This window comes from Triticum aestivum, chromosome 2A (genome assembly GCF_018294505.1).
Source record: "Triticum aestivum cultivar Chinese Spring chromosome 2A, IWGSC CS RefSeq v2.1, whole genome shotgun sequence".
NCBI classification, from domain to species: Eukaryota; Viridiplantae; Streptophyta; class Magnoliopsida; order Poales; family Poaceae; genus Triticum; species Triticum aestivum.
In genome coordinates, this window is record NC_057797.1 from 39,994,705 (window position 1) to 40,018,242 (window position 23,538).

Here is a 23,538-nt window from a genome sequence, read left to right on the forward strand (position 1 = left end):
TCAGCAATTTCAAGGATACATGTAAACAGCCTATGTCGATAGTGAACTTAGCTGCCTGCGTCCAGGAGGAAGGAGAGTCAACGACTCATTGGGTGCGCCGGGTTTCACAAGTATTGCACTCATCAGACCGCATCAACGTTGACACCGCAGTATTAACCCTAGAAGGCAACTGCCGGTTTGGGCCCCTAAAGTTGAAGTTGGGACGGATGAAGCGTCATTGCACTGACATGGGGACCCTCATGGCCGCTTTGGTGAAGTATGCTAATTCTGATAGTATCAAGGATCCCGAATCTGATGATGACAAGGCCGGGAAGGGAAAGAGGAATAACAACTCCAAAGGTCAACAGCATCACTGGGCAGGCAATGGTGGTGGAGGCAAGCGTAAAGCAGATGGTAACATGGACTTTGTGGCTAATACCAACGCGCAAAACAATGGCCAGCGACGCAAGGGTAAACCGAAAAATCGCAACGGGGCACCCAACCCTAACCCGGACCGCCTAAACTATCTACTGGGCCAGCCCTGTCCAAGACATGGGACGAAGGAGGCGCCAGCAAACCACCTTTGGAAGGATTGCTTCATTATGCAGGAGTTCAAGAATTCTAATGCTTTCCGGTATGATCACGGCTCCGGCGGTGGCTCAGGGTCCGGGCCGGGTTACGGCGGAGGAAATTCCGGTTCAGGATTTAATGGTAATCCGGGCGGACATAATAATCAAAATAGTCAGAACAACCAGGGTAGTTACAACCAACAGCAGCAACAGTCAGGTTACCAGAGCAACCCAAAGCAGTTGAGTAGTGGGCAGTACCATGTCTTCACCACTAGCTTGGACAAGTGAGACCGGAAGGTTCAGAGGCGGGCGGTTAACTCTGTTGAACCGGCCATACCCCGTTACCTACGCTGGTCTGAACAGCCAATCATATGGAGCAGAGAGGATCATCCTCCCCAGGTTGATAATCCGGGTCAGTTGGCTCTGGTGGTGGCGCCTCAGGTGGGAGGTTACAAGTTCACCAAAGTGCTCATGGATGGAGGGAGCAACATTAATATCTTGTACTATGAGACCTTTCGTCGTATGGGACTAACAGATAAAAATCTCAAACCGTCTAATACGGTGTTTCACGGTGTAGTACCTGACAAATCAGCATATCATGTTGGTAAGATAGCCCTGGAGGTGGCCTTTGGGGATGATCACGATTCCAGGTTGGAGACATTGACGTTTGAAGTGGTGAAAATCCAAAGTCCATATCACGCCCTGTTTGGGCGACCGGCCTACGCCAAGTTTATGGCACGGCCCTGTTATGTGTATTTGCAGCTCAAGATGCCGGGTCACAAGGGGACAATAATGGTTCACGGAAGCCGCAAAATCGCTTTGGAGTGCAAGGAAGGAGATGCAGCCTATGCAGAGTCGGTTTGTGCCACCGAGGAACTGAAGTATTATAAGGACAATGTTGATCCGGCGGACATGACTCCATTAAAGAAGCCAACTACGGAGCATGATCCGGCCCTGAAGTTCAAATCGGCAGCAGAAACTAAGCTTGTTGACTTCGTACCTGGCGATTCGTCCAAGCAGTTCAGCATCAGTGCCAACTTGGATCCGAAATAGGAAAGCGCGCTCATCGAGTTCATCCGTGAGAATCGGAACATTTTTGCATGGAAGCCCTCTGACATGCCAGGTGTCCCGAGGCAACTCGCTGAGCACACCCTTAATATGGATCCTAAATACAAACCGGTGAAACAGTTCCTCCGCCGGTTTAACGAAGAAAGACGCAAAGCGATTGGAGAAGAGGTAGCCAGGCTCTTAGCAGCTGGCTTTATTGTTGAAGTTTTTCACCCTGAGTGGCTTGCCAATCCGGTGCTGGTCCTTAAGAAAAACGGCACCTGGCGCATGTGTGTGGATTACACAGATCTTAATAAGGCTTGTCCAGCAGATCCTTTTGCCCTCCCCCGTATTGATCAAATTATTGATGCTACGGCGGGTTGTGAGCGTTTAAGTTTTTTAGATGCATATTCTGGTTATCATCAGATCAAAATGGCAGTTAAGGACCAGGAGAAGACGGCATTTATAACTCCCTTTGGAGCCTTCTGCTATGTGTCTATGCCCTTTGGGCTCAAGAGTGCCCAGGCAACTTATCAACGGTGTGTACAAAATTGTCTTCACAAGCAGATTGGCCGTAATGTACATGCTTACGTGGATGATATCATGGTTAAGTCCAGGGAGAAGGAGACTCTGATTGATGATTTGAAGGAAACCTTTGATAACCTGAGGACATACAAGATGATGCTTAATCCGGACAAGTGCGTCTTTGGTGTACCGGCGGGCAAGTTATTGGGCTTTCTGGTGTCCAATAGGGGAATTGAGGCTAATCCGGAGAAGATCACAGCCATCACCTCCCTGGCTAAACCGAAGTGTATCAATGATGTTCAACGCCTGGCAGGCCGGATTGCCGCGTTAAGCCGGTTTATCAGTCGTCTTGGTGAGAAGGCAATCCCTTTGTATCAGATGTTGAAGAAGACGGATCAGTTTGTCTGGAGTTCTGCTGCTGATGAAGCATTTGAGGACTTAAAACGGCAATTGGCCAATCCGCCTGTGCTCGCCGCTCCCATTGACAAGGAGCCGTTACTGCTATATGTTGCTGCTAATGCTCGGGCGGTCAGCGTGGCTATTGTGGTGGAGCAAAAGGAGGCAGGTAAGGAGCATCCGGTTCAACGTCCGGTCTATTATATCAGCGAGGTACTCATTGAGTCCAAGCAAAGGTATCCCCATTGGCAGAAACTGGTGTATGGAGTTTTTATGGCAAGCCGGAAGCTTAAACAATACTTCCAAGGGCACCCAATTACGGTCGTCAGTTCTGCTCCTTTGGGGGATATCATCCAGAACCGGGAAGCAACTGGCCGGATTGCCAAGTGGGCTATAGAGCTTGGGCCGCACGGTTTGAAGTATGTGCCTCGGACGGCGGTTAAGTCTCAAGCACTTGTTGATTTCATCAATGATTGGACGGAAATGCAAGCACCTGAAGAAAAGCCGGATCACACATATTGGACCATCCATTTTGACGGATCCAGGCAATTGGAAGGCTCGGGGGCTGGAGTCATATTAACTTCCCCACGAGGTGATAAGTTTTGTTATGTTCTCCGCTTAATGTTCCCTTGTACTAACAATGCAGCTGAGTAGGAAGCCTTGCTCCGTGGTCTCCGGATGGCTAAGGAGATGAATCTAAGTCGAGTTAAGTGCTTCGGTGACTCGGACCTCGTGGCTCAGCAAGTGTCTGGCACTTGGGACTCCAAGGACCCACTCATGGCAGCATATCGTCGTGAGGTGGATATTGTTGTAGGTCATTTTAAAGGCCATCAGGTGGACCACGTGGACCGGCGGAAAAATGAAGCGGCGGACGCCTTAAGCCGGCTGGGCTCTCAGCGCAAACCGGTCCCACCCAATGTTTTTCTGGATGTGCTGCACAACCCGTCGGTCAAGATCCCTGGTGAAGCGGATTTGGCTATTCCTGATCCGGAGGCTCAATTGGTGGCAGCTCTTCATGTTATTCCGGATTGGACGCTTCCTTACCTGGCGTACAAGAACCGGGGCGAGTTACCAGAGGATGAGACTCCAGCCCGACAGATAATCCGGCGATCCAAGTCCATGATTATTATCAACAGCGAGTTGCATCATTGCAGTGTGTCAGGAGCGTTTCAACGCTGTGTGTCTCCTGAAGAAGGCCGTGAAATTTTGCATGAGATCCACGAAGGAGATTGTGGTCACCACGCCGGTTCAAAATCTCTGGTGGCTAAAGCGTTTCGCCATGGCTTCTATTGGTTAACTGCTCATGCTGATGCGGAGGATCTGGTCAAACGATGTGATGGTTGCCAAAGGTTTTCAAGACGTGCTCATGTACCGGCCCAAGAATTGAGAATGATTCCAATTACTTGGCCGTTTGCGACTTGGGGGCTGGATATGGTTGGGCCTTTCAAAAGGTCCAAAGATAAGAAGACCCACCTCCTGGTGGCGGTTGACAAGTTTACAAAGTGGGTGGAGGCAGAACCTGTTAGCAAGTGTGATGCGGCCACGGCGGTTCAGTTCATCAAAAAAGTGATTTTTTGGTTTGGCTTTCCACACAGTATCATCACAGATAATGGTACCAATTTGTCCAAAGGTGCCATGAAGGAGTTCTGCGAACGGGAGCACATCCGGCTCGACGTTTCATCAGTGGCACACCCACAGTCCAATGGTCAAGCAGAAAGGGCTAATCAAGAGATCTTGAGAGGCATCAAGCCCCGGCTCATGGTTCCTTTGCAGAGAACGCCGGGTTGTTGGGTAGAAGAATTACCATATGTGTTATGGAGCATCAATACAACACCCAACAGATCAACAGGATACACACCGTTCTTCATGGTTTATGGAGCGGAGGCGGTTCTCCCCAGTGATATCCGTCATGATTCACCTCGTGTGACGGCTTATATTGAAGTGGACAACAAGACAGCACGACAAGATGCTTTTGACCGGTTGGATGAAGAGCGTGACATAGCAGCCGCCCGATCGGCGATTTACCAACAGGATCTTCGTCATTATCACAGTCGCCGAGTCAGAACCAGAACCTTTCAGGAGGGAGATTTGGTGCTTCGGCTCATCCAAGATCAGACTGATATGCATAAGCTGTCCCCACCTTGAGAGGGGCCCTTCGTGGTCAGCAAGAATCTACACAACGGGTCATACTATCTGATCGATATTCGAGAACATAAGGACTCACGTACATCAGAGGAGGAGACCAACAGGCCGTGGAACACAGCTCATCTTCGGCCTTACTATACCTGAGCCATTAGCTCTACTTATGTACATATTAGGACGATGTATATATTATGATTAAATATAATAAACCGGAACCTCAGCTAAAGCGGGGTATCTGTTCTTTTACATCATGTGTGGTTACACGGAGTTGTTCTAAAGCGGCCTCTGGTTTACCCCTTGAGTTAGCTTTTTAAAAGCATCATGTTATATCACTTGGGGGTTTGGTCGTGTCCGAACCAATACAATACCTTTTGATAGGCGAGAGCCACCAGATCACTTGGGGACTTGGTCACGTCTGAACCAGTCATGCCTTTTGATCGGCCTAAGGCCATAGAATCACTTGGGGGCTTGGTCGAACCCGAACCATTACCATGCCACTTGATCGGCATAAATGCCACGGTTTCATTTGGGGACCTGGCTGACTAGAACCATAGTTACACCTATCGGGAGCTTGGTCGTGTTCGGCCATGGTAACGCCATCTGATCAGCTCGAATAAGCCTCTTTTTTGCAAAACGGTTTTGTCTTTGCCTTTGCTTCACTTTTTTTTGAAAGATATTTCTTTCTTTCTATTGCAGTTTTTTAAACCGACAAAGTTTTAAGCCGGTTTAAACAGTCAATTGACGGAACACGGTTAATTTCAATCCAGAGACTATTTGTCCGGTTTGATCTTTTTTGTTAACATCCTATTATGGAGTAACACGGTGTTTAGTATAACCCGGCATGGTTTACATGGTAAACCGGCATCATATACATATAGGAGCTGCTATCTCCTCCAACAGTGTGGGTTTATAAAGCTCCGCTTCAAGATTAGCAAAGCCAACTTCACGCTCAACGATGGCAGATATTATGTATCTCAAAAATTTGGTTATATACTTCAAAATTTCGGATGTTTTCATTTCATGTATGCAGACATCATATTTCGCCCGACGGTACAACCGCGGTGGCACTTTAAGATTTTTTTATTGCAGAAAGTACTTTGGAAAGTTCATCACCCAAAGGAAGAGCAAGTTGCAGTAATTATGCACAAAGGCATATCAACATCAAAAGTGTCAGCTAGCCTATTACAAGGCAACACGGTGCCCACAATAAGATCATTGTTTTTCGCAAGGGAGAAGCAGTTTTAAACCGGCTTCCGGTTCACGCTTGGCCACCAGCCTGGCCTGATGGTTGTGGATCATCCCGCGCCGCTTCAGCTTCAGTTTCTCTACCCAGCGGCTGGAAATCAACAGTTGTCCAGTCGATTCCCATTAATGCTTGAAAGACAGCTTCATCATGGATCAGCAATGACGGGTCAATATCGGGAGCGTAAGTATGCTTACGGATTGGAGGGATAAGATTTTCCGATTCATGAATTGGTGCAGCTATTCGCTTGTTCTGATTGTCGTATCGGGCTTGATAATGAGACAAGTCTGCTTCTTCAGCCAATTGACAAGCTAGCGGACGCACCTCCCGGTTTATTGCTCGCAGATCCGCTTCACCAAACTCTGACCCGTCTTCCTTCAAGCTGGGATAGCCCTGAGCCGCTTCAATAGGATCAAAATCCGGCACCCAAGCTTTTGCCCGGATTAAGGCATTGATCGCACCGGTTCGAGCAGCAGATTTCTTCAGTTCTTCAACCCGGGCAGGAAGCACCGACAGTTTCATCAGAGTGTCTTGAATCAAAGTGGGCGCCCGTTTGTTGTGGGATGCAGTACAGATGATACGCTGTGCACCAGTGTACAGTTGTTCGATCAACGTATAGGCGGTTTTCAATTTCTTCTGCACATCTGACCCCAAGTGACCAATGCGTGTCCCTGAAATATCATAAAGGGTTAAACAAACCGGCAGCTCTGTAGGACGACAGAATCCATTCAGAAGTCAAACTGGCTTACCAAAGATAGTAGTGGTTATGGCATGCACGTGCCGCTTTATGCTGGTCAGTTCATCCGCCACCGGTTTTAGTGCAGCCTCAGCATCCTCTGCTCGTTTGATTAAAACGGGCTTTTCAGTGGCCCAATCCGCCCACTTCTTCTTGAAGCTCTCCTTAAGCTGTTCCATGGCGCTTAAAGCGCTGGCTAATTCCTCTTTTGCTTTGGAGGTTTCAGCTTGTTGGGATTTCAGATTTTCTTGGAGATCGGCGACTTGGCTTTCTTTCGTCTTCAGCTCAGCCTGCATGCAGACAGTTATATGCTTCAGCAAAATGGTACAAGGATTGAAGTACCAACCACACAACAAGTTATTCCCTTGGCACTTGGGGGCTAATGCATATTTGATCTTCATCTTTCAATTGCTTACAAAGTCCCAAGATCCATACAAGTATTCAACTTGGTACTTGGGGGCTAATGACTATTCGCTCGTATATATTCTGATGCGGCAAGCTCAATCACTTAAAGTCCCGGCTTAACTACGCTAAGTTGAACCGGCCCTTGGGGGCTACATCAGCGAATTTCAAAGCATTAAGATTTATATTAGTAAGTCCTGGTTTGAAAGAAGATTACAAACCGGCCCTTGGGGGCTAGGAGAGTCAGCAAGAATTGAAGCATACAAGCAGGAAACAGCATATGGAAGTTACCTTGTATTTATCTTTCATCATGTTAACCAGACCGGCTTCATAGTCACGATGGTATACAGTTGGTTCAAGTAGCCAGAATGGATATCTTGGGCGTTCAGAGCAGCGTAAGTCGCCAGATCAGCATTCCACTTGCCTTTGCCAAAGGCAGCAAATTCTTCCTTGGTAGTATGTTTGGACAAAGCGACAGGATTGCTTGGCTCTGTATGGCCAATGCCAGTAATGACAACTTCATCATCCTTGGCATCGCCGGTTTGCACTGGGGCTGTTGGCTTGTCAGTAGGTTTGGTTGGACCGGTGGATTTCTCAATCCGGATGGAACTTGTGGGCTGATTGACAGGACTGGATGTATCAATAGGTCTTTCTTCAGTAATAAAATCGCCGTCTTGCTGCGGCGGATCATTGGGTATATCCTCAGGAATAGCCACTTCAAGATCTGGTGTTTTGCCCGGTTCAAGGACGGCATCCTCTTCGGCCGCTTTGTCCAAGCGAGCCTTCTTGCTTGGCCTAGGCTTGGCCCTGAAAAGAATAACAAAATCAAATACAGCATATGTTCCAAGGTAATCTACTGCAAATATTATGATAAGTATAGCTTATCCAAGCACCGTTTTGAGCGGTGGCAGTTGAGTAGCCGATGATTCACCGGAAGATGAGTGAGAGGTAACGTGGTAATCGGGGTCAGATGGATTAAGAGGTTGACGAAACCAGCCCGCTTTAGGACAAGCACTGACAAGCAAATTAGAGACCTCTGAGCGGCGGTTCGGTAAACTGGCGGAGGTAACTATCTGGCCGCTGTGCCGGGTGGTGCGACGAGCTTCGTGCTGTTGGGTCTTCATAAGGAATTTGGGATCCAAATAAGCAAGAGGATGAGAAAATTTAACTTTCCGGTTTGCCTGACGGATTTTTAGTGAAGGCAAAGATTCTGAATCGAAAGAGAGAATAATTACCTCTGCAGCATCAGCATGGCTGGCTTCGGCATCATCTTGACAAATATCATCATCAATAAGACGCATGAAAAATAAGCCAAGTGAGTCAAGCCCTACCTCAAGGTCCGGATTATCCACATCATCATCAGGGGCCGGATTAAAGGATGCAATGGTTCTTTTCCTGTGGGCAGTCTTCTTCACAGCTTTAGTCTTTTGCCGGGTTGCTCTTTCCAGTTTGTCTGGTTTTTCTGGTTTCTCCTGCGGCAGTTTCTTGCTCCAAAACGGATCATTGCTCTGGTTACACAGACACTGATATTAAACAATGACCAGATATATCAATAACAGATTCAGCAAAAAGAAAAATCAAAGTCTTACAGCTGGCGGTTTGTTGGTGGCACAGAAGGGAAGCAGGCCGTTTTTAGCATAGATGTGTTCCGGTTCATTCAGCATCTTATTCACCGCCTCTGTGATTTCTTCGTCGGTGAGCTGGATGTTGGAATGTCGCAATGGGTCATCAACACTGCCAGTATACTCGCACATCAAACCGGAGCGCTGACTCAGAGGCAGTATGCTCCATGATATCCAACAGCGAGCGAGATCAACCCCTGTTAAACCGTTGGCCATAAAGGCTCTGAGCTTCGACAGTTGAGGAGCATATTTGCTTCTCTCCTGGGCAGTCAACCTTTGCGGAAAAGGGTGAGTATTGCTGAGCCGCTCCGGACAAAAGCCAGGCAAGGGATTCTCACCAGCAGGGGAGGTGTCTTTGCAATAGAACCATGTCTGATTCCACTCTTTGGGGTGGCTGTGTAGTTTGGTGTGAGGGTATGTGACCTCTTTCCTTTTCTGAATCGCCACGCCACCCAACTCCGTATTGGAGCCGTCAGTAAACTCAGTACGGCGGTTTAGATGGAAAAGGTCTCTGAACAATTCCACTATGGGCTCCTCTTAAAAGAACGCCTCACAGAGCACTTGGAAGTGACACATATTTGTAACAGAGTTGGGGCCAGTGTCTTGTGGATGGAGTTGGAAGTCGGCTAAAACATCCCGGTAAAATTTAGCATCGGGCGGCTTAAAGCCCCGGGCTAAGTGATCTACGAAAACAACGACCTCTCCTTCTTGAGGTGTGGGAGGGCATTCTTTGCCAGGAGCCCTCCAATGGATGGTATCTTTGCTGCCTAAAGTGCCAATCAGGACTAAATCGTCCAGTTGAGCCTCTGTGACGCGAGAAGGAACCCAATTGCACTTATATACTTGCTTGGCCATAAGAAAATCTACAAGGTAGAAGATCCCGGTTCAAAAATGCATTGATCAAGATACATTGGAATGTGCAATGTTAAACCGGAGACAGATCTATCTAAACCGGAGTTCTATGAAGCAACAACGTCTGGCAGTTCAACAAGGGGACTAATGGTATATACCGGTTTGGCAATTTTTTCTACAAAGTTAAACCGCCTGGTCTAAACATTGAAGCAAATGAGTAAGTTTACAGAAAGAGATTTCACAAGACTTCTCTACAGCAACGGATCTGAAGCAAGTTCAGAAAAGAAGGAAAATATTCAAGGTTCAAGAAAGAACAGTACTAAATCAATGGGCAGAGATACATATAGATTTATGGTCTCGAAGCAGGAAACTGAAGGCAGATGCTAAAACCTACCGCTACACAGAGCAAGGATCCACAGATGCATCCAGGAGCTAGTATATGAACATGAACAAGTGATGAACACTGCAAGAACACGAAACCCTTGAACAGATCTGTGTTGAGAAGAGTAGAAGGCTTACCAGAGTTGAGGAAGACGCGGAAGGTTGCCGCGGTGCTCTGGTGCGTTCAGGTTGATGCAGCGGCCAAGGTTGGTGCAGAAGTTGACGGTGGCGGCGGAGCTCCGAGGCTGGTGACGCGAGGAAGACGAAGAAGAAAGGCATGAAGGGGCGAAAAGAAATGACCCTTCGGTCCTATTTATAAGGCAAAGGGACATGTGTCAGGCGCGACAATCAAGGGGCCACGAAACGGAGCTGTCGCCTCGATTTCCGCAGATCTATTAAACAAGGAAGCATAATGGATAGCTTCGTTATGACAGGTGACGTCACTCCGGTTTACAACGACCAGAGAAGATGACATCACGGCGGTTCAACAAACTACAAGAAGATATTGAAGATGAAGATTTTTGCTAAAGGATTGACATGAACATGTTCAAATCGATCTGGGGCCTAATGTTGGGGATATTACTACTGGACGTAAACCGGCCTATCTGGGCCGGGTTAACTTTGTCGGTAGTTAAGTATGTTAAAGCCCAAGAAGACGGATGAGGGCTCAAAGCCCATGGTGGGTTCAAGGCCTGTAGCCGTAAACCGGCGTTAGCAGTTAAACTTGTATTGTACGTTGGAATAAGTAGAGACCAAACCGGACACATCTATGAGCCGGTATTGGGACTTTGTGAACCGACAGGCGTCACCCGTGTATATAAGGGGACGACTCGGCGGCGGTTCAAGGACAACAGACAATAACTCGAGACATAGGCGAAGCTTGTTTGCTCCCTAGTCATCGAAACCCCATCAATTCTATCACAACTAGACGTAGGCTTTTACCTTCATTGAAGGGGCCGAACTAGTATAAACTTTCTTGCGTCCCTGTGTCCTCTTTAACCCCTTCAAGCTAACCCGTCGCGATGGCTCCACGACTAAGTCCTTTTTATAAGACATCTGCCGTGACAAAACCACGACAATTATGGAGACCGTCGACTCGTCGCATAACAGATCCATTATAGATTTAAAGTCGACCGTCATCGTTGGGGGGGGGGGGGGGGGGGGCGTGGGAGACGACGGCGCCTTTGAGTCTAACGAGAACACAGTTGGCTGTGCACAGACGTGCCCTCCGGGCGTCCGAGGGGTCAGATTTTGCCCATCACGGCTATATACGCTCCTATTGTGATTAAGAAAAACTCGAACAAATAGTACCTGGGTCGGGCGGTCTGGTTGGTCCGATCCTCAGTGCGTTTCACTCACTCACCCGGCCAACCAAAAATGCTTGTCCCAAACTCGCCTGGTCTGAAAAACGTTGGCACGCAGCAGCCCCCATGCACTCACGCGGTGCATGTGTGTGCGCGGCTCACGGGGGTGTCCGTCGGGGGCGGGCGGATCTCGTGTGGTCATTCGTTAGTTTCCGCTGGTTATAACCAAGCACCTCCGTGCGTGCACCCCTATTCGACAATAGAACTTTCAATGCCATTGGTCAACTTTCCAAAAAAAATTGCGACCTGCTAGCTGAAGGAAAAATGGCGGAGCTGGCCTCCAGTTGGTTCGTCGCATGCTGCAGCCCTATTCATTGCATCGTAGGCATGTCGGTGTGCCGCACGGCCTATCGCGCGATTTAATCAAACCCGGCTTACTTTCTTGCACCGGCCAGACCCGCAGTACAAAGACACCGTGGGTGCAGAGGCATTTCCTCTAGGCGTAGGTTGCTTCTTCTTCCTTGAGCATACACTTCTAGGACAAAAAAGCAGCCCGGCAACATCCGTCGTCCCCATGTCCCAAGTTCATGGCTGCGGCCGAGCAACTTGCCGGCTCCTGCCTTCCATCCTTGGCGCCCGCTTTGAGGACTCCATGTCCCAAGTTTTAGGCCTAGACTATTTGCTGGAAGATGTCCTTGTTAGGGTAGACAGTGTGAAAAGCATCCTTCGTTGTGGTGTCGTCTCAAAGGCGTGGGCAAGCGCCGCTCTAAGGGAGGAGATACTTGTCAAGTTCACGGCGGAGCGCTCGCCTCCTCTTCTCGGCATCGTTGTCGAGTACGGCGTGTGGGGGCACGACATGAGGTATGTCGAGTTTACCCCCATGCCGGTCATGGACTCGGGAGTCCGTGCGCATGCCTGGGAGGTGGAGGCTGCATTCGTCGGCGACTTCAGCCTCGACATTGTGCTCTTCTCCGGCTACAGCGAGGTTGTCCTGAGGGAGAAGATGGCGCCGAGAGGGTACGCCAAGCGCTCAATCCTTGAACCTATTACCACAACTCGCCACCTTCTGCCTTGCGACGACTTCTTCCAAGAAGCTCCCGCATCTATTTGTGCGTGCTTCGTTGTCATCGACGGCGTGAAGGCATTCTTTGACGGCTGCCCACAGGTACATGATGGTCTGTACATCCACCCCGGTGCTTATTGTCTTCGCGTCTGCACACTCCTGGACGACAGATGGTGGGTCAATGTGTCTTTCCCTATCATACATGACCCCCCTGCATTCCTCATGAAACCACCCGGGGGCTGGTGATAGACGGAGTACTGTATATGATGTATGTCGTGGGTGTGCTTTTTTCATGTGAGCTGACATCGGGGGCGTTCGGCATAGTAGATCTGCCTGAATCATTTAGCACGGCCATGGACATGGATTACATGATTGCAAGGTCTGGGAAGTCAGAGCTTTGCATTGTTCGTCTTCTTGGCGCAAGCATGCAGCAGTGGTCCTGTGACATGGCTAGCCAAGACAAGAACTGGATCTTGCGCAGTACATACAACCTACGGCGGTTGTTCGATTGCCATATTCCGGCATCATTTTGGGAAACAAAGGGCTGTGGGGGTGAATCTTCTGCTGGCGAGGCTGTTTCTTACAACATGAAGATTAGAGCTGTTGGAGAGAACTTTGCGTACGCAATAATCACGTTCGACTTTTGCCCATGGATAAACCTGCTTGATACAGAAAAAAGGCAGGTTGTTAACTCATCAACACATTCAACCCAGTGTCGGTGGTTGTCGGTGACCACGGTCTACATGCCATGGCCCAAAACATTCCCCCGTGTGTAGAACTACCAATCAGTTCGTATCTACTTGCCGAACTATGTATCCAGTAATATTATTATTTTCTAGCTGGTAAAGTTTATTTTTCCATATCTAATTTAGCTCTTGACGAGCATGTAAGCCGAAAAGTTCCGTTGACATCCTTATTATGAAGCATCTTTTAACAAGATGTTCATGTGCGTGCTACTTTTGCAAAATATTTGCAATGCTTGGGGAATTCTATTGTGTAATTAATGCTTTTATATACAAACTTCTTTATGTTCTTTAAAAAACAATGAAAAAAACGCTCTGATTAAAACGCTACAAGCTTATTGGGTTTAACCAACGAACAAGCCATGTTATTGCGAGATTTGGAAGACTCGGAAAATTTCAATGTGCAGTACATCATAGGATTGCCGATAGCAGATATGAAAAAAAAGGTGTACACGGCCCGTTCATAAATCCGTTTATTTGCCATGTGTATATACCAGGCCACAGCAAAAGCACGCTAAAAAAACATCCTACCTCTCCAAATCCCAATGAACCTGGCATAATTCTCTTCATGAATGGTTTCAGGTGCATATTTCATGTCTATCATTTAACCTCCATCCGTCCGTTTCCACAGGTTTGGTATGCATGTTTCCCTGTATGTGGCCTTTAGAAAGAACTGCATTGCATGGTGTATAAAAAAGTTAAGATCATTAAACCAGGCGTTTTATTTCCAGGGGAGATATGATCCCTACATTCTCTAGCTTTGTAGCAAGATAATCGAGATGACTACTCGCTACATCAGGATGTTCTGGACTGCCACTACTGGTCAATAACACGATTACAACGATGATAAGTTAAAACTTCTTCAGCGTTCCTAAAAAGTACAGCGCTAAAAACAGTTCAAAATGATAGCTGTATCTGTCTAGGGAAGTCGCCATTCATATCCACCCATGCTTCGCAGACCCTCATGTGAACCAGACGTGGCTTCGTTATGTTGACAGCAAAGTTGTGGTACATCAACTCAGGATAGAGAAATCCGATACGGCGAGGTATGGCTCTGGTAACTTCGTCATCATTCTCCTCCTTGATGCGCACAGGGATGTCCTGCTTGTATCATCGTGCAAAAATGAAAGAGAAAGCAGTAAGATGGGTGGATAAAAACACATCCGCTCTAAGGATGACTTTTTCTTCAAAACATATAGCAAGGGCGAAGATTGATCGGTTATTTGAACAGACTACAAAATAAAATTTGGGTGCGGTGGAAAACTGTAGGGGCTGCCTCTCACCGTTGAAGGCTGGTATCGTGCCATCAGTTAAATGTCGGCTCCCCTCCGTTCTTCTTTTGGGTCCAACTTTGTCTCTGTTATATCCGCCTGAAACGATTCATGAAGAGAATTATGCCAGGTTTACATGTACTCCCTCCGTTCCAAAAAACATGACCCAACTTTGTACTAAAGTTAGTACAAAAGTTGAGTCATCTATTTTGATACGGTGGGTGTAAAAACTTAGGTTCTGTCATATAATGAGATCTACAAAAACAAATGTAGGATGGAGTCCTTTTTTCCATACAAAAAATTACCAAGCTGCTAGTTGGGTATCTTGGCGGTTATGCCCTTTCTCAAAACAAACTAGAGGTTTTACGCGAGTAAGCAAAAGTAAGATGAACAGAGTTTATATCTGGGTTAAAAGTTGAGGTTGAAGCGATGTGTAGGATGCAAACTTATTTTCCAAGAAACCGACTGGATGAGAAAAATAATTGTTTATGTCAACGCCTTTGTAGTTTGATATTTCAAAGCCACCTGGAAGATTAGGCAAAACGACAATGTCTAAAAGATCAATAGTTATTCTGGATGCAACCCACCCCACCGCACTGAAGAGAAAGACTAATTGTGTGTGTCAAGGATAGTTCCATTGCGCCTAGATCTGGATTTTGATATTCTAAAAAAGAGAAGTTTTCGGATGGGAGATGATGGGTATGTGTTGGTGTGGATGGGCTTGCTCTGGTTGGTCGGGCGGACCGGAAAGATTAGAAGTTTGTGGAACTTTTGGATTGGGGGGGGGGGGGGGGGGGGGGGTGATAAGCGAACACGGGAGGATAAAGATGCGAGGCTCCCTGTGCGCCAGCATGACCTACCTATGGTTTCCCTTTCTTCCAGCGATCTGAGGCCCAATCTCACTGCGCGATAGGCCTGGCCCATATGCGGGCTGCTAGCACAGACACGAGAAATCGCGAGTGGAAAAAGGGTAACCCCTAAAAAACAAGGGGAGAAAAGGTAAAATCAGAAAATGCTTCGTTTTTTGGACAAGTGCAAGGCGCCACCGCATGCACGCGAACGTTGTGTCAGTTTTTTTAATCACTTAATTTAACCAGAAGTGAACACTCCTTTTGCGATGGTCCGCCCGTCCGTGTGACCAACCGTCACGTGAATTTCATAAAAAAAAGGGGACCGAATATGTTCTAAAATTAAAATAAAAATAAGTCGTTCCAAAAAACAAAATAACATCATAGGGCAAATGTTTTAAAAAACTGATATTTTAAACAATACTTGCACATTAAAAACCTTGCGTTTATTGAGCGGTAGCCATAATCGGTAGCGGCCGTTCTCATCCTATCGTACATGCCAATCCCGCTATGCGGATATGCAATCGCACTTACTGTCAAAAGTGAGGCTTGCGGGCGGGGGTTTCCATGACTCAATGCCCACAAAAATGAGCCAGTCGGGGGATGCATTGAACCGTCCATGCAACCCAGAGGACAACACATTGATCCGCTCTCATGTGCCAAGAAAAAAATTGCGGTGGCTAGTAGAGCCTTAGGGTAACACCAAAAAATCCACACTTCGTGTCCTCCCTATTCGGCGGACACTACGAGGGGTGGCGCCACTTTCAATGCCCTAGCACAGATCAGTGCGTCCCGTTGTCCCCGGCAGACCCGTTTGTGGGCATCAAGACGTGGAAGCCCCCCCCCCCCCCAGAGGGTTGCATGCACTGTTCCATGCATCCCATCGAGACGAATGAACAAGATGATTGTGCAAAATTCTTTTGGGGGGGGGGGGGGGGGGGCAAGCACTAATCCATGCATGCAGATGTCCCCGGCGGGCTCGTTTGTGAGCATCGATACATGGGACCCCCGCCCGCATGCCTCACTTCAACAGTAATCCTACCTTGGGAGACAAATATGGTGTTCTCACGTGCAAACGGATGTTCCATCCTCCTTCGGCCGACCTGCACGAGACGCCGTTTCCCGGGAGCCCAAATGTTTGAGAGTATGCAGGGCGCCGGTTAGCATGGGCGTTTGATCCCCATTGTTGCGTGTGTTTGGGTAAAAAAAACTGTGATTTGTCAATGACTGTATACAACGACTATTATGTCCCCGCGAGAGAAATGTCAGACTTCAAAGATTGTTGGCATGAAGAAATGAATTCAAACAAAAACTGCTGCCGGGAAGGGTGATGGCTGACGACTCATTTTTGGGCAAATTCTATTTTAGTCTCCCCCAAACCCAGTGACGGATCTAGCATGACAATGAAGGATAGGCCCAAAACATCAAGTTTCTAAGCCTAATTAGCATGTACTCCCTCAGACAGTGTCAAAAAACGTGTTATATTTTGATACGGAGGGAGTACATTGTAATTGTGGCATGTAAAGCACCTCAATATAATCGTCAAGTGGTATATTTAGCTGAAATGGGATTTTTAGAGGGCAGGCTTAAGCCTATAGAAGCCCCCCAAGTAGAATCCCCACTCCTATGGGTTGTAGAAAACATAGGAATGGAAAAAAAACATAGGATTAAGATGTCATGTACTATGAGTTCCTATAATATATCAAAATCCAGAAAATTCTAAAGGAACAAAAAGTGTTAAGAGATTTCATAAGATTCCATAAGAATTCATCATAGTGTTAAGAGATTCCAGGAGAAAACATGGGAATTTCAGAGGATTGATGTGGGAGAGTAGAGAGAGAGAGAGAGAGAGTGACGGAGTGCAGGTGCATTGGACTTCTTAAGGAGGAAAAAGATAGTGTCAAGAGATTTCATAAGATTCCTATTGAATTAGGGGAAAATGAACGTATTCCATAGTAATCTTATCACCCAAGTCCTATGATCCAAAGGGCTCCCATAAGAAACTATGGATTGAAATCCTTGAATCAAAAGAGAGGCGCCACACGCTGCTCTACCCGGCAATGGCGGAGCTACACACGAACAAAACAATGCCATGGACCGCCCAGCCCTAGACCAATATACAAAGGAGTGAAGGTAAATTTGAACTAAAATTCGGGATCCCCTATAGCCTAATCCGTTTGGCCCGCCCAACATTTTTAACCCGGTGTTGTTTGCAATGCTCTCTTCCAAAATGACCCATATTCCGCTTTGTTCCCCCATCATCGCCACCCATAACCGGCAATGATCGACCCACTTGTATACTCCACGTAGAAAGAAGAGGCAAAAGAGCCACGGCAGCATCATGAGACGGCAGCATATTCATTGCTGCAAACGTGGCCCCATGAAAAAGTTCAAAGAAAGATCCAATGTTTGTTTGCATCCAGATTCATTGATTGCTTTGGTTTTTGGTTTTTATTTCCGCGGCGTGCACGTACGTTAATGCTCGGCTGCGCTGCACGGACGATCTGGACCGTTGGGGTTTGGTACAGCTAACTAACATCAGCGGGCGAGCAAGCGAACGGAGACGTCAACGTATGGGATCACATGCGCCCTCGGCTCTCTCTCTCTGTCGTCATGTGATGCATGCCGGCCATCGCCGTCCCTTTCTCATGCTTAGCCTTAAGGACTTAATTAAGGAAATGCATTTGCGTTAAGTCAGAGAGGTGGGTTGGATCTGATCAGCTAATCCGCCGCACCGACACCGGCGAGGCCCACCCGCCAGATGCAGACGTCTGCCTCGCTAGAAAAACATTTTCCATCCTTTTTTATCCATTTTGATGACAAGTATTTTCGGACGGAGGGAGTAATTCCCATCCTCCCAGAAAAACAAAAGAAGACGACGACTTGGCATCAGTCGCATTTAACGACAAAGAAAAGATGCTACTCACAGTATGCACCAGATGCATGATGCAGACAGAAGAAGAAGAAGAATGGCACAGGCTCTCAAGAAGCTACAGCCAGGCATCATCATCATCATCATCATCGCAAACTTCATCAGTTAGTTACTTACAGAAAACAGCGGATCATGGCTTGGCTACCAGAGATACAGCAAAAAGTGCTGTGCTGGGCTCCTCCCCCTCACCCTCACACCAAAAGGCCAAGATATCTCATGCCCTTCGCACCATTGAAGGTTGCCAACCTCATTGCCGCTCTATATACAGTGCATGCATATGCCTCCTACAGGTGCAAAGCGCAATATCTGCCAACCGCATGGCTCTCCATCTCCATGTCCAGGCACATTCATCCTTAGTGCCTCCCCATCTTTCTCAACTTGTCCTTCATATCTATACCTACCTGCGCATGGAAACCGTCGTTTGAATTTCAGATTCACCACAGCCCACAGATAAACATGTCATCGAAGAGAAAAAAAGACCTTTCCCGCCCACCGTATAAGCATGTCCTCGCTTAAGAAGGGTACACAATTTTAGAGAAAAAAAAAAACCTTTCCCGGCATACATACTGTTACAACTTCATATGGATGAAGATAACAGGGTGCAGGAACAGGTTCAGGCTCAGGACTCAGGTTTGCCAACACACCACACCTAGTGATGATAGATAACAAGGGTTAAATGCCGATCGACTACACTTCTCTCATTCGTAGCAGCAACCAAATCTCACAGCAAGGCAAAACCAAACCGGGACACGGGTAAAAATGCATTGGGACTGTTAATAAACACGGTTGGTGAACCCGGTGGGAGCTTCATCTCAGGAGACATTCGAGTTGTCTAGGACTGGGAACGGCAGACATGATTCATTCACCTCTTGCGCCATGCGCCTACTACTTAGGTTTATCTGCAAGGCTGACGAGGGATCTCACGATGCCCGGGCTGATCTTGTCCGCGAGGGCGCCTTTCTCGGAGATCGCAAACGATTTCTCCTTGACAAAGCTTTGCAGCTTCTTGGTCTCGTAGTCTAGATGCTCTTGATCTGCATTGTTTGGATATCACAATCATCAGCACAATCTCAACAAGCTAGACAAGCATATATATAGTTGTGATTCCACAATTTTGGTGTTGCTAAATGTGCATACCGCACATGGCTCCGCCACGCCACGAGCTTGAACCAGCTCGTGCGTCGTCGGGTGTGCTTCCATTCGGGCACACAAGCATATATATAGTTGATGGAGGGTTCAAACAGAAAGAGTTCCAATTTTGAACGTTGAAGTGGAAACGGTCCTACAACAAGATATTCTTGAAAACAAAAATCCCCAAAAGTTTAGCAAAAACAGTGACAATCAAGACCATGAACATCAGAGACATAATTTTTGAAGATAATTCACGCATTTGGCTAAATAAGCTTTTGCAAAATACCATGTTAACAGTTTGCGTTCAGAAGAGGTTGCAGATAAAATGCAAGCTTAGAACAGAGCAGACAGCGACTCCAATCACTACTTCACGTGCCGATGGTATCGAAAGCCCACATCCTTGAGCTCAACAATGACTTTTGGTGAATACAACAAAATACAATAGCTAATTTAAACCTCATAGTGGATTAACAACACATGGGAATAAATTTTGAAAGCATGATCCACCTGAATATTGAAATCGATGGCAGAGTTGTTGGTGCAAACCTATATCAAATCTACTTCAGTAGTAAATTGAAATAAATCAGATTGCATGGATCAAGATCCAAGAAGGTAAATACCTTTATCCAGAACAGTGTGCGCTACATGAAATGGAACACGAGCCAAAATATCTGAGCCTGGAAACATTAGCCAGGTATGTTCTTTGGGGTCGTGATTCCCGCAAGTTGAGCATATCTCCTTCACTAGCTGTTTGGCGGAAGTTCCTTCCATCTCTTTCATTACGATCTCAAATGGAGATGGGACACTGGTTTTAGTTGTCTTGGCTTTTTTCCGGAGGGCCGTTAGGGCCTCCCTGTTAGCATTCCTCATCCTATCGTTCTCCACTAGCTGATCATACACAGAACAGATCAAAACAAATCAATACTGAGACTTCTAGCATGAATAGCAAAAGCCAGTAGCACCGACAGACCTGATGCCTTGCCAGAAGAAGTTGCTCCGCGTCTGTTTCTATGTCAATCAGAGTCCCTTGAAGCTGCTTCATGTTGGGATCCATGTTAAAACTGCAAAACAATGTCAATTGTTTTTCATTATTATACACAAACTGCGTGTGTTTGGGTAAAAAAAACTGTGATTTGTCAATGACTGTATACAACGACTATTCTGTCCCCGCGAGAGAAATGTCAGACTTCAAAGATTGTTGGCATGAAGAAATGAATTCAAACAAAAACTGCTGCCGGGAAGGGTGATGGCTGACGACTCGTTTTTGGGTCAATGAATGATTGAATGCCCGTTTCACCTTCGGGGTTTGCTGTACTATCCTGGACCCCTGTGTTCTCCTCCTGTATCTACATAATTAAGGCTCTCCGTTCGTTCCCAGCGCCTCCCCCGCCCGCTCCTCACACCACAAAGAACACCGGAGGCTGTGCAAAAATTCTTCCGGCGGAGCTGACTCTTGGTGGGCGAGAGGATGGCAACCAGTGCAGCTTGTCATGTAAGTGCTCTGTTCCGGTCCAGTTCTTGCGAAAACACCGAAAAGACGGTGAAGGCCTTTCTAACGCTTCATCTTCTGCAAAAATGAAAAAAGCAGGGCGCCGGGGCCGTGGTGAAGGTTGAGAATAGCATCGCTGGCCGGGTGAGGAGGGGCCACGCTGCACGGGCTGCCGGATCCGTCGGAGCAGCTGCAGAAGTTGGACGTCTCCACGGTGAATCCTCCTACAGCACGTTCCGCTTCAAGGTGAAGAACAAGCAGATGCCGTGGATGAGGATACCGGGCGGATGGGAGGAACAAATGGAGGGGCCGTGCCCAAGGTACATCAAGCTCTGGACTGGCAATGGTGTGTGGTCTGCTTGGATGAATCGGGTGACGAATGGGGGCGACTCCATGTACCTGACAGACGGATGGGTGCAGTTCGTCAAGCAGCATGGCGTGCAGAACGGAGACATGCTGACCTTCCAGATCATCGGGCCTGATGCGTGGTACGTTCGCATCTACGCAGACGGCGGGGAAGAGAGGCCGATTCGCCACGAATAGTGATTTAGAGAGGGCTTGTCATCTTGTTGAGTCGTATGATTTACTATTCCCTTGAAACATCCCTATCTCTGAACTCTTCTGAATAAGCGCCTTGTAGTTTACATTTTGGTTCTGCCATGGCTTGTGACTTTGTTGGTGCCTATCTATCAAGCTTGTGTCTGTTAGTTCAGTACTGAATCGTCAAAATGCCTGTAGGACAGATCCTAATCTGAATGAATTATTGCTACCGCTTTAATTACCACTAAAATACCTTAACATCACAACTTTGCTCGTAGGCGAAAAAACATCAACTGCATTCTGCTTTATTGCGTATTACACTGAAAAAACGATATGCTGGGCAAAAGTTAAAGCAAGGGAGATGGTATGCATTTTATTTTGGGGGTGGGGGGGGGGGGGGGGGGGGGGTTCACAGGAGATGGAACGCATAAAACGGGCCCTGCATGGCGGCCCGATCACGGCCCATAGGGGGCTGTGTGGCGTGAGCTATGGGCCTCCAAAGTCTGGACAGAACACTAAAACACAAAGGCGTACTGAAAAAAAACAACAGGGGAACGGTTCGAACCTTCAAAGAACAGTTCTTCTGGAACCGCATGGGCCGAAGGCCAGTGGGCCAAGCCCTGCTGCACTGCGCTTATCGCAGCCTAATTTCTGCCATGTTGCAGCCCGCCTGGTCCACTGTCTCTATAAGAGGAAAAACGCATCAAATGAAAAAAGCAATGGAAATGCAAATGAGGTAAGAGGATGGTCCAGATCCCCACGCAAATGAGCGCTTGTGATTGCAGCCGCGCCAGCGAAAGTTTTTATCTTTGCTTTCCTCTCTCTCTCTCTCTCTCTCTCTCTCTACATATATATATATATATATATATATATATATAGGGATTGACTATTTGTCACCCTGGGTGAGGAATAGTTATTCTTCAGGCCCCCCCCCCCTCCATTTTAATAGCAATGCACCGTAATTTTACGTTCAATAAATTTTGTATTATTTTATACGTAAAAATAGATTGTAAGAAACAACATATAGTCGCCGTAAAAAATATTTTATATTACGTAAAATTACAAACATAAAAACATAGTGCAAAATATACATAAAATGCATTTTTTCTGATCATATGACCTATATTTTTGTTTTCTTTTGCCAAATTTTATGTAGTGAATCAAGATGAATGTAACTATTTTTATTTCATAAATAAATTACATTTGTAATACAAATAGTACATTCATATTGATGTACTGCATAAAATTTGGCATAATAACAAAATATAGGTCAAAAATTGTATTTTATATACATTTTACACTATGTTTTTACATTTGTAATTTTACGTAACATAATTTTTTACGATGATTATAGGTTTTCTTACGTTCTCTTTTTATATCTAAAATAAGACAAAATTTACGAAACGCAAAATTACGGTGCATAGATGTTAAAATTAAGGTGGGTGAAGAATAATTATTTCTCACCTAGGATGAAGAATAGTCAGTATTGTAAATATTAATATTTTTTAATATAATTTTGGTCAAACTTTGCAATGTTTGACTTTATAAAAATCTAATACGCGGAGTAAAAAGGACCGGAGAGAGTAGTAAAATTTATTTTTATAATTTGGGGGGGGGGGGGGGGGGGGGGGTTGCCAGACACCCATGTTACCCACTAGATCATACCCTGCTGCCTGCAGAATCATTCATGGTGAATCATAAATCGATTTACGGGTTGAGAATTTAGCACATATGCTAGAGATGCTCAAAGCTAATCCTAGCTTTGCCAATATATAATCCACTCACGTGAAAAGCAAGATGCTTAGTTTTTTTAGAGGTTAAACCAAGCTTTATTGATCGAATTCCACATGATGTGCGATACCAATAGGATCATGGGGGTTCGACCAACCATGTTTGTCGCCCCGGATCAAGATAATGAAAAAACTTGGCCAACCTATCTACATCATCATTAGATACTCCACCTTCAAACATGAAATTACAATTCAAAAAAGAAGCTCTATGTCTAATTACACTAATGATAGCTCCATAAACACCATTACTGTTCCTCAAATGTGTTGATAACTTGTTTGGAGTCCAAAGCAATAATCACATTTTGGATCATCATATCCTCAGCCAAACAAAGTAGATGCTTAGTTGTCTGACAATTGGTAACGTAGTGAGTTCGCAAATGCATGTGCATGGGAAGACATGACAGACACGGGGAGTGAGTAGGCAGTGGAGCACATACAACTCTTTTTACCGGTGCTGGGAGCTATCGGCGAACCATCCACCGTTCACATGCTTTGCGATCTGTGTTTAAGTGGGACCCATTCATATGTATAAC

General features: G+C 46.5%; 2 protein-coding genes across 2 annotated transcripts; one reads left to right on the plus strand and one right to left on the minus strand.

The window, feature by feature from the left end:
• Positions 1–18,550: 18,550 nt before the first annotated feature.
• Positions 18,551–20,276, minus strand: LOC123184557 (uncharacterized). The gene is made up of 3 exons (XM_044596654.1): positions 20,157–20,276; positions 19,807–20,074; positions 18,551–19,089 (listed from the first exon to the last, which is right to left on the minus strand). Exons 1-3 carry the CDS (start codon positions 20,238–20,240, stop codon positions 18,941–18,943), a joined length of 501 nt encoding a protein of 166 aa, XP_044452589.1. The 5' UTR covers positions 20,241–20,276; the 3' UTR covers positions 18,551–18,940.
• Positions 20,277–20,495: 219 nt separating this feature from the next.
• Positions 20,496–21,453, plus strand: LOC123184558 (uncharacterized). Its single transcript, XM_044596655.1, has 2 exons — positions 20,496–20,678; positions 20,775–21,453. Exons 1-2 carry the CDS (start codon positions 20,655–20,657, stop codon positions 21,216–21,218), a joined length of 468 nt encoding a protein of 155 aa, XP_044452590.1. The 5' UTR covers positions 20,496–20,654; the 3' UTR covers positions 21,219–21,453.
• Positions 21,454–23,538: the final 2,085 nt, after the last annotated feature.

Excerpts from the sequence above, each read along its gene's own strand:
- LOC123184558 (XM_044596655.1), top strand. The coding sequence starts at position 20,655 with ATGGCAACCAGTGCAGCTTGTCAT. Across the intron at positions 20,679-20,774 it reads CAACCAGTGCAGCTTGTCAT|GGCGCCGGGGCCGTGGTGAA; the intron begins GTAAGTGCTCTG and ends TGAAAAAAGCAG.
- LOC123184557 (XM_044596654.1), bottom strand. The coding sequence starts at position 20,240 with ATGGATCCCAACATGAAGCAGCTTCAAGGGACTCTGATTGACATAGAA. Across the intron at positions 20,075-20,156 it reads TTCTTCTGGCAAGGCATCAG|CTAGTGGAGAACGATAGGAT; the intron begins GTCTGTCGGTGC and ends GTGTATGATCAG. Across the intron at positions 19,090-19,806 it reads GCACACTGTTCTGGATAAAG|ATCAAGAGCATCTAGACTAC; the intron begins GTATTTACCTTC and ends CAAACAATGCAG.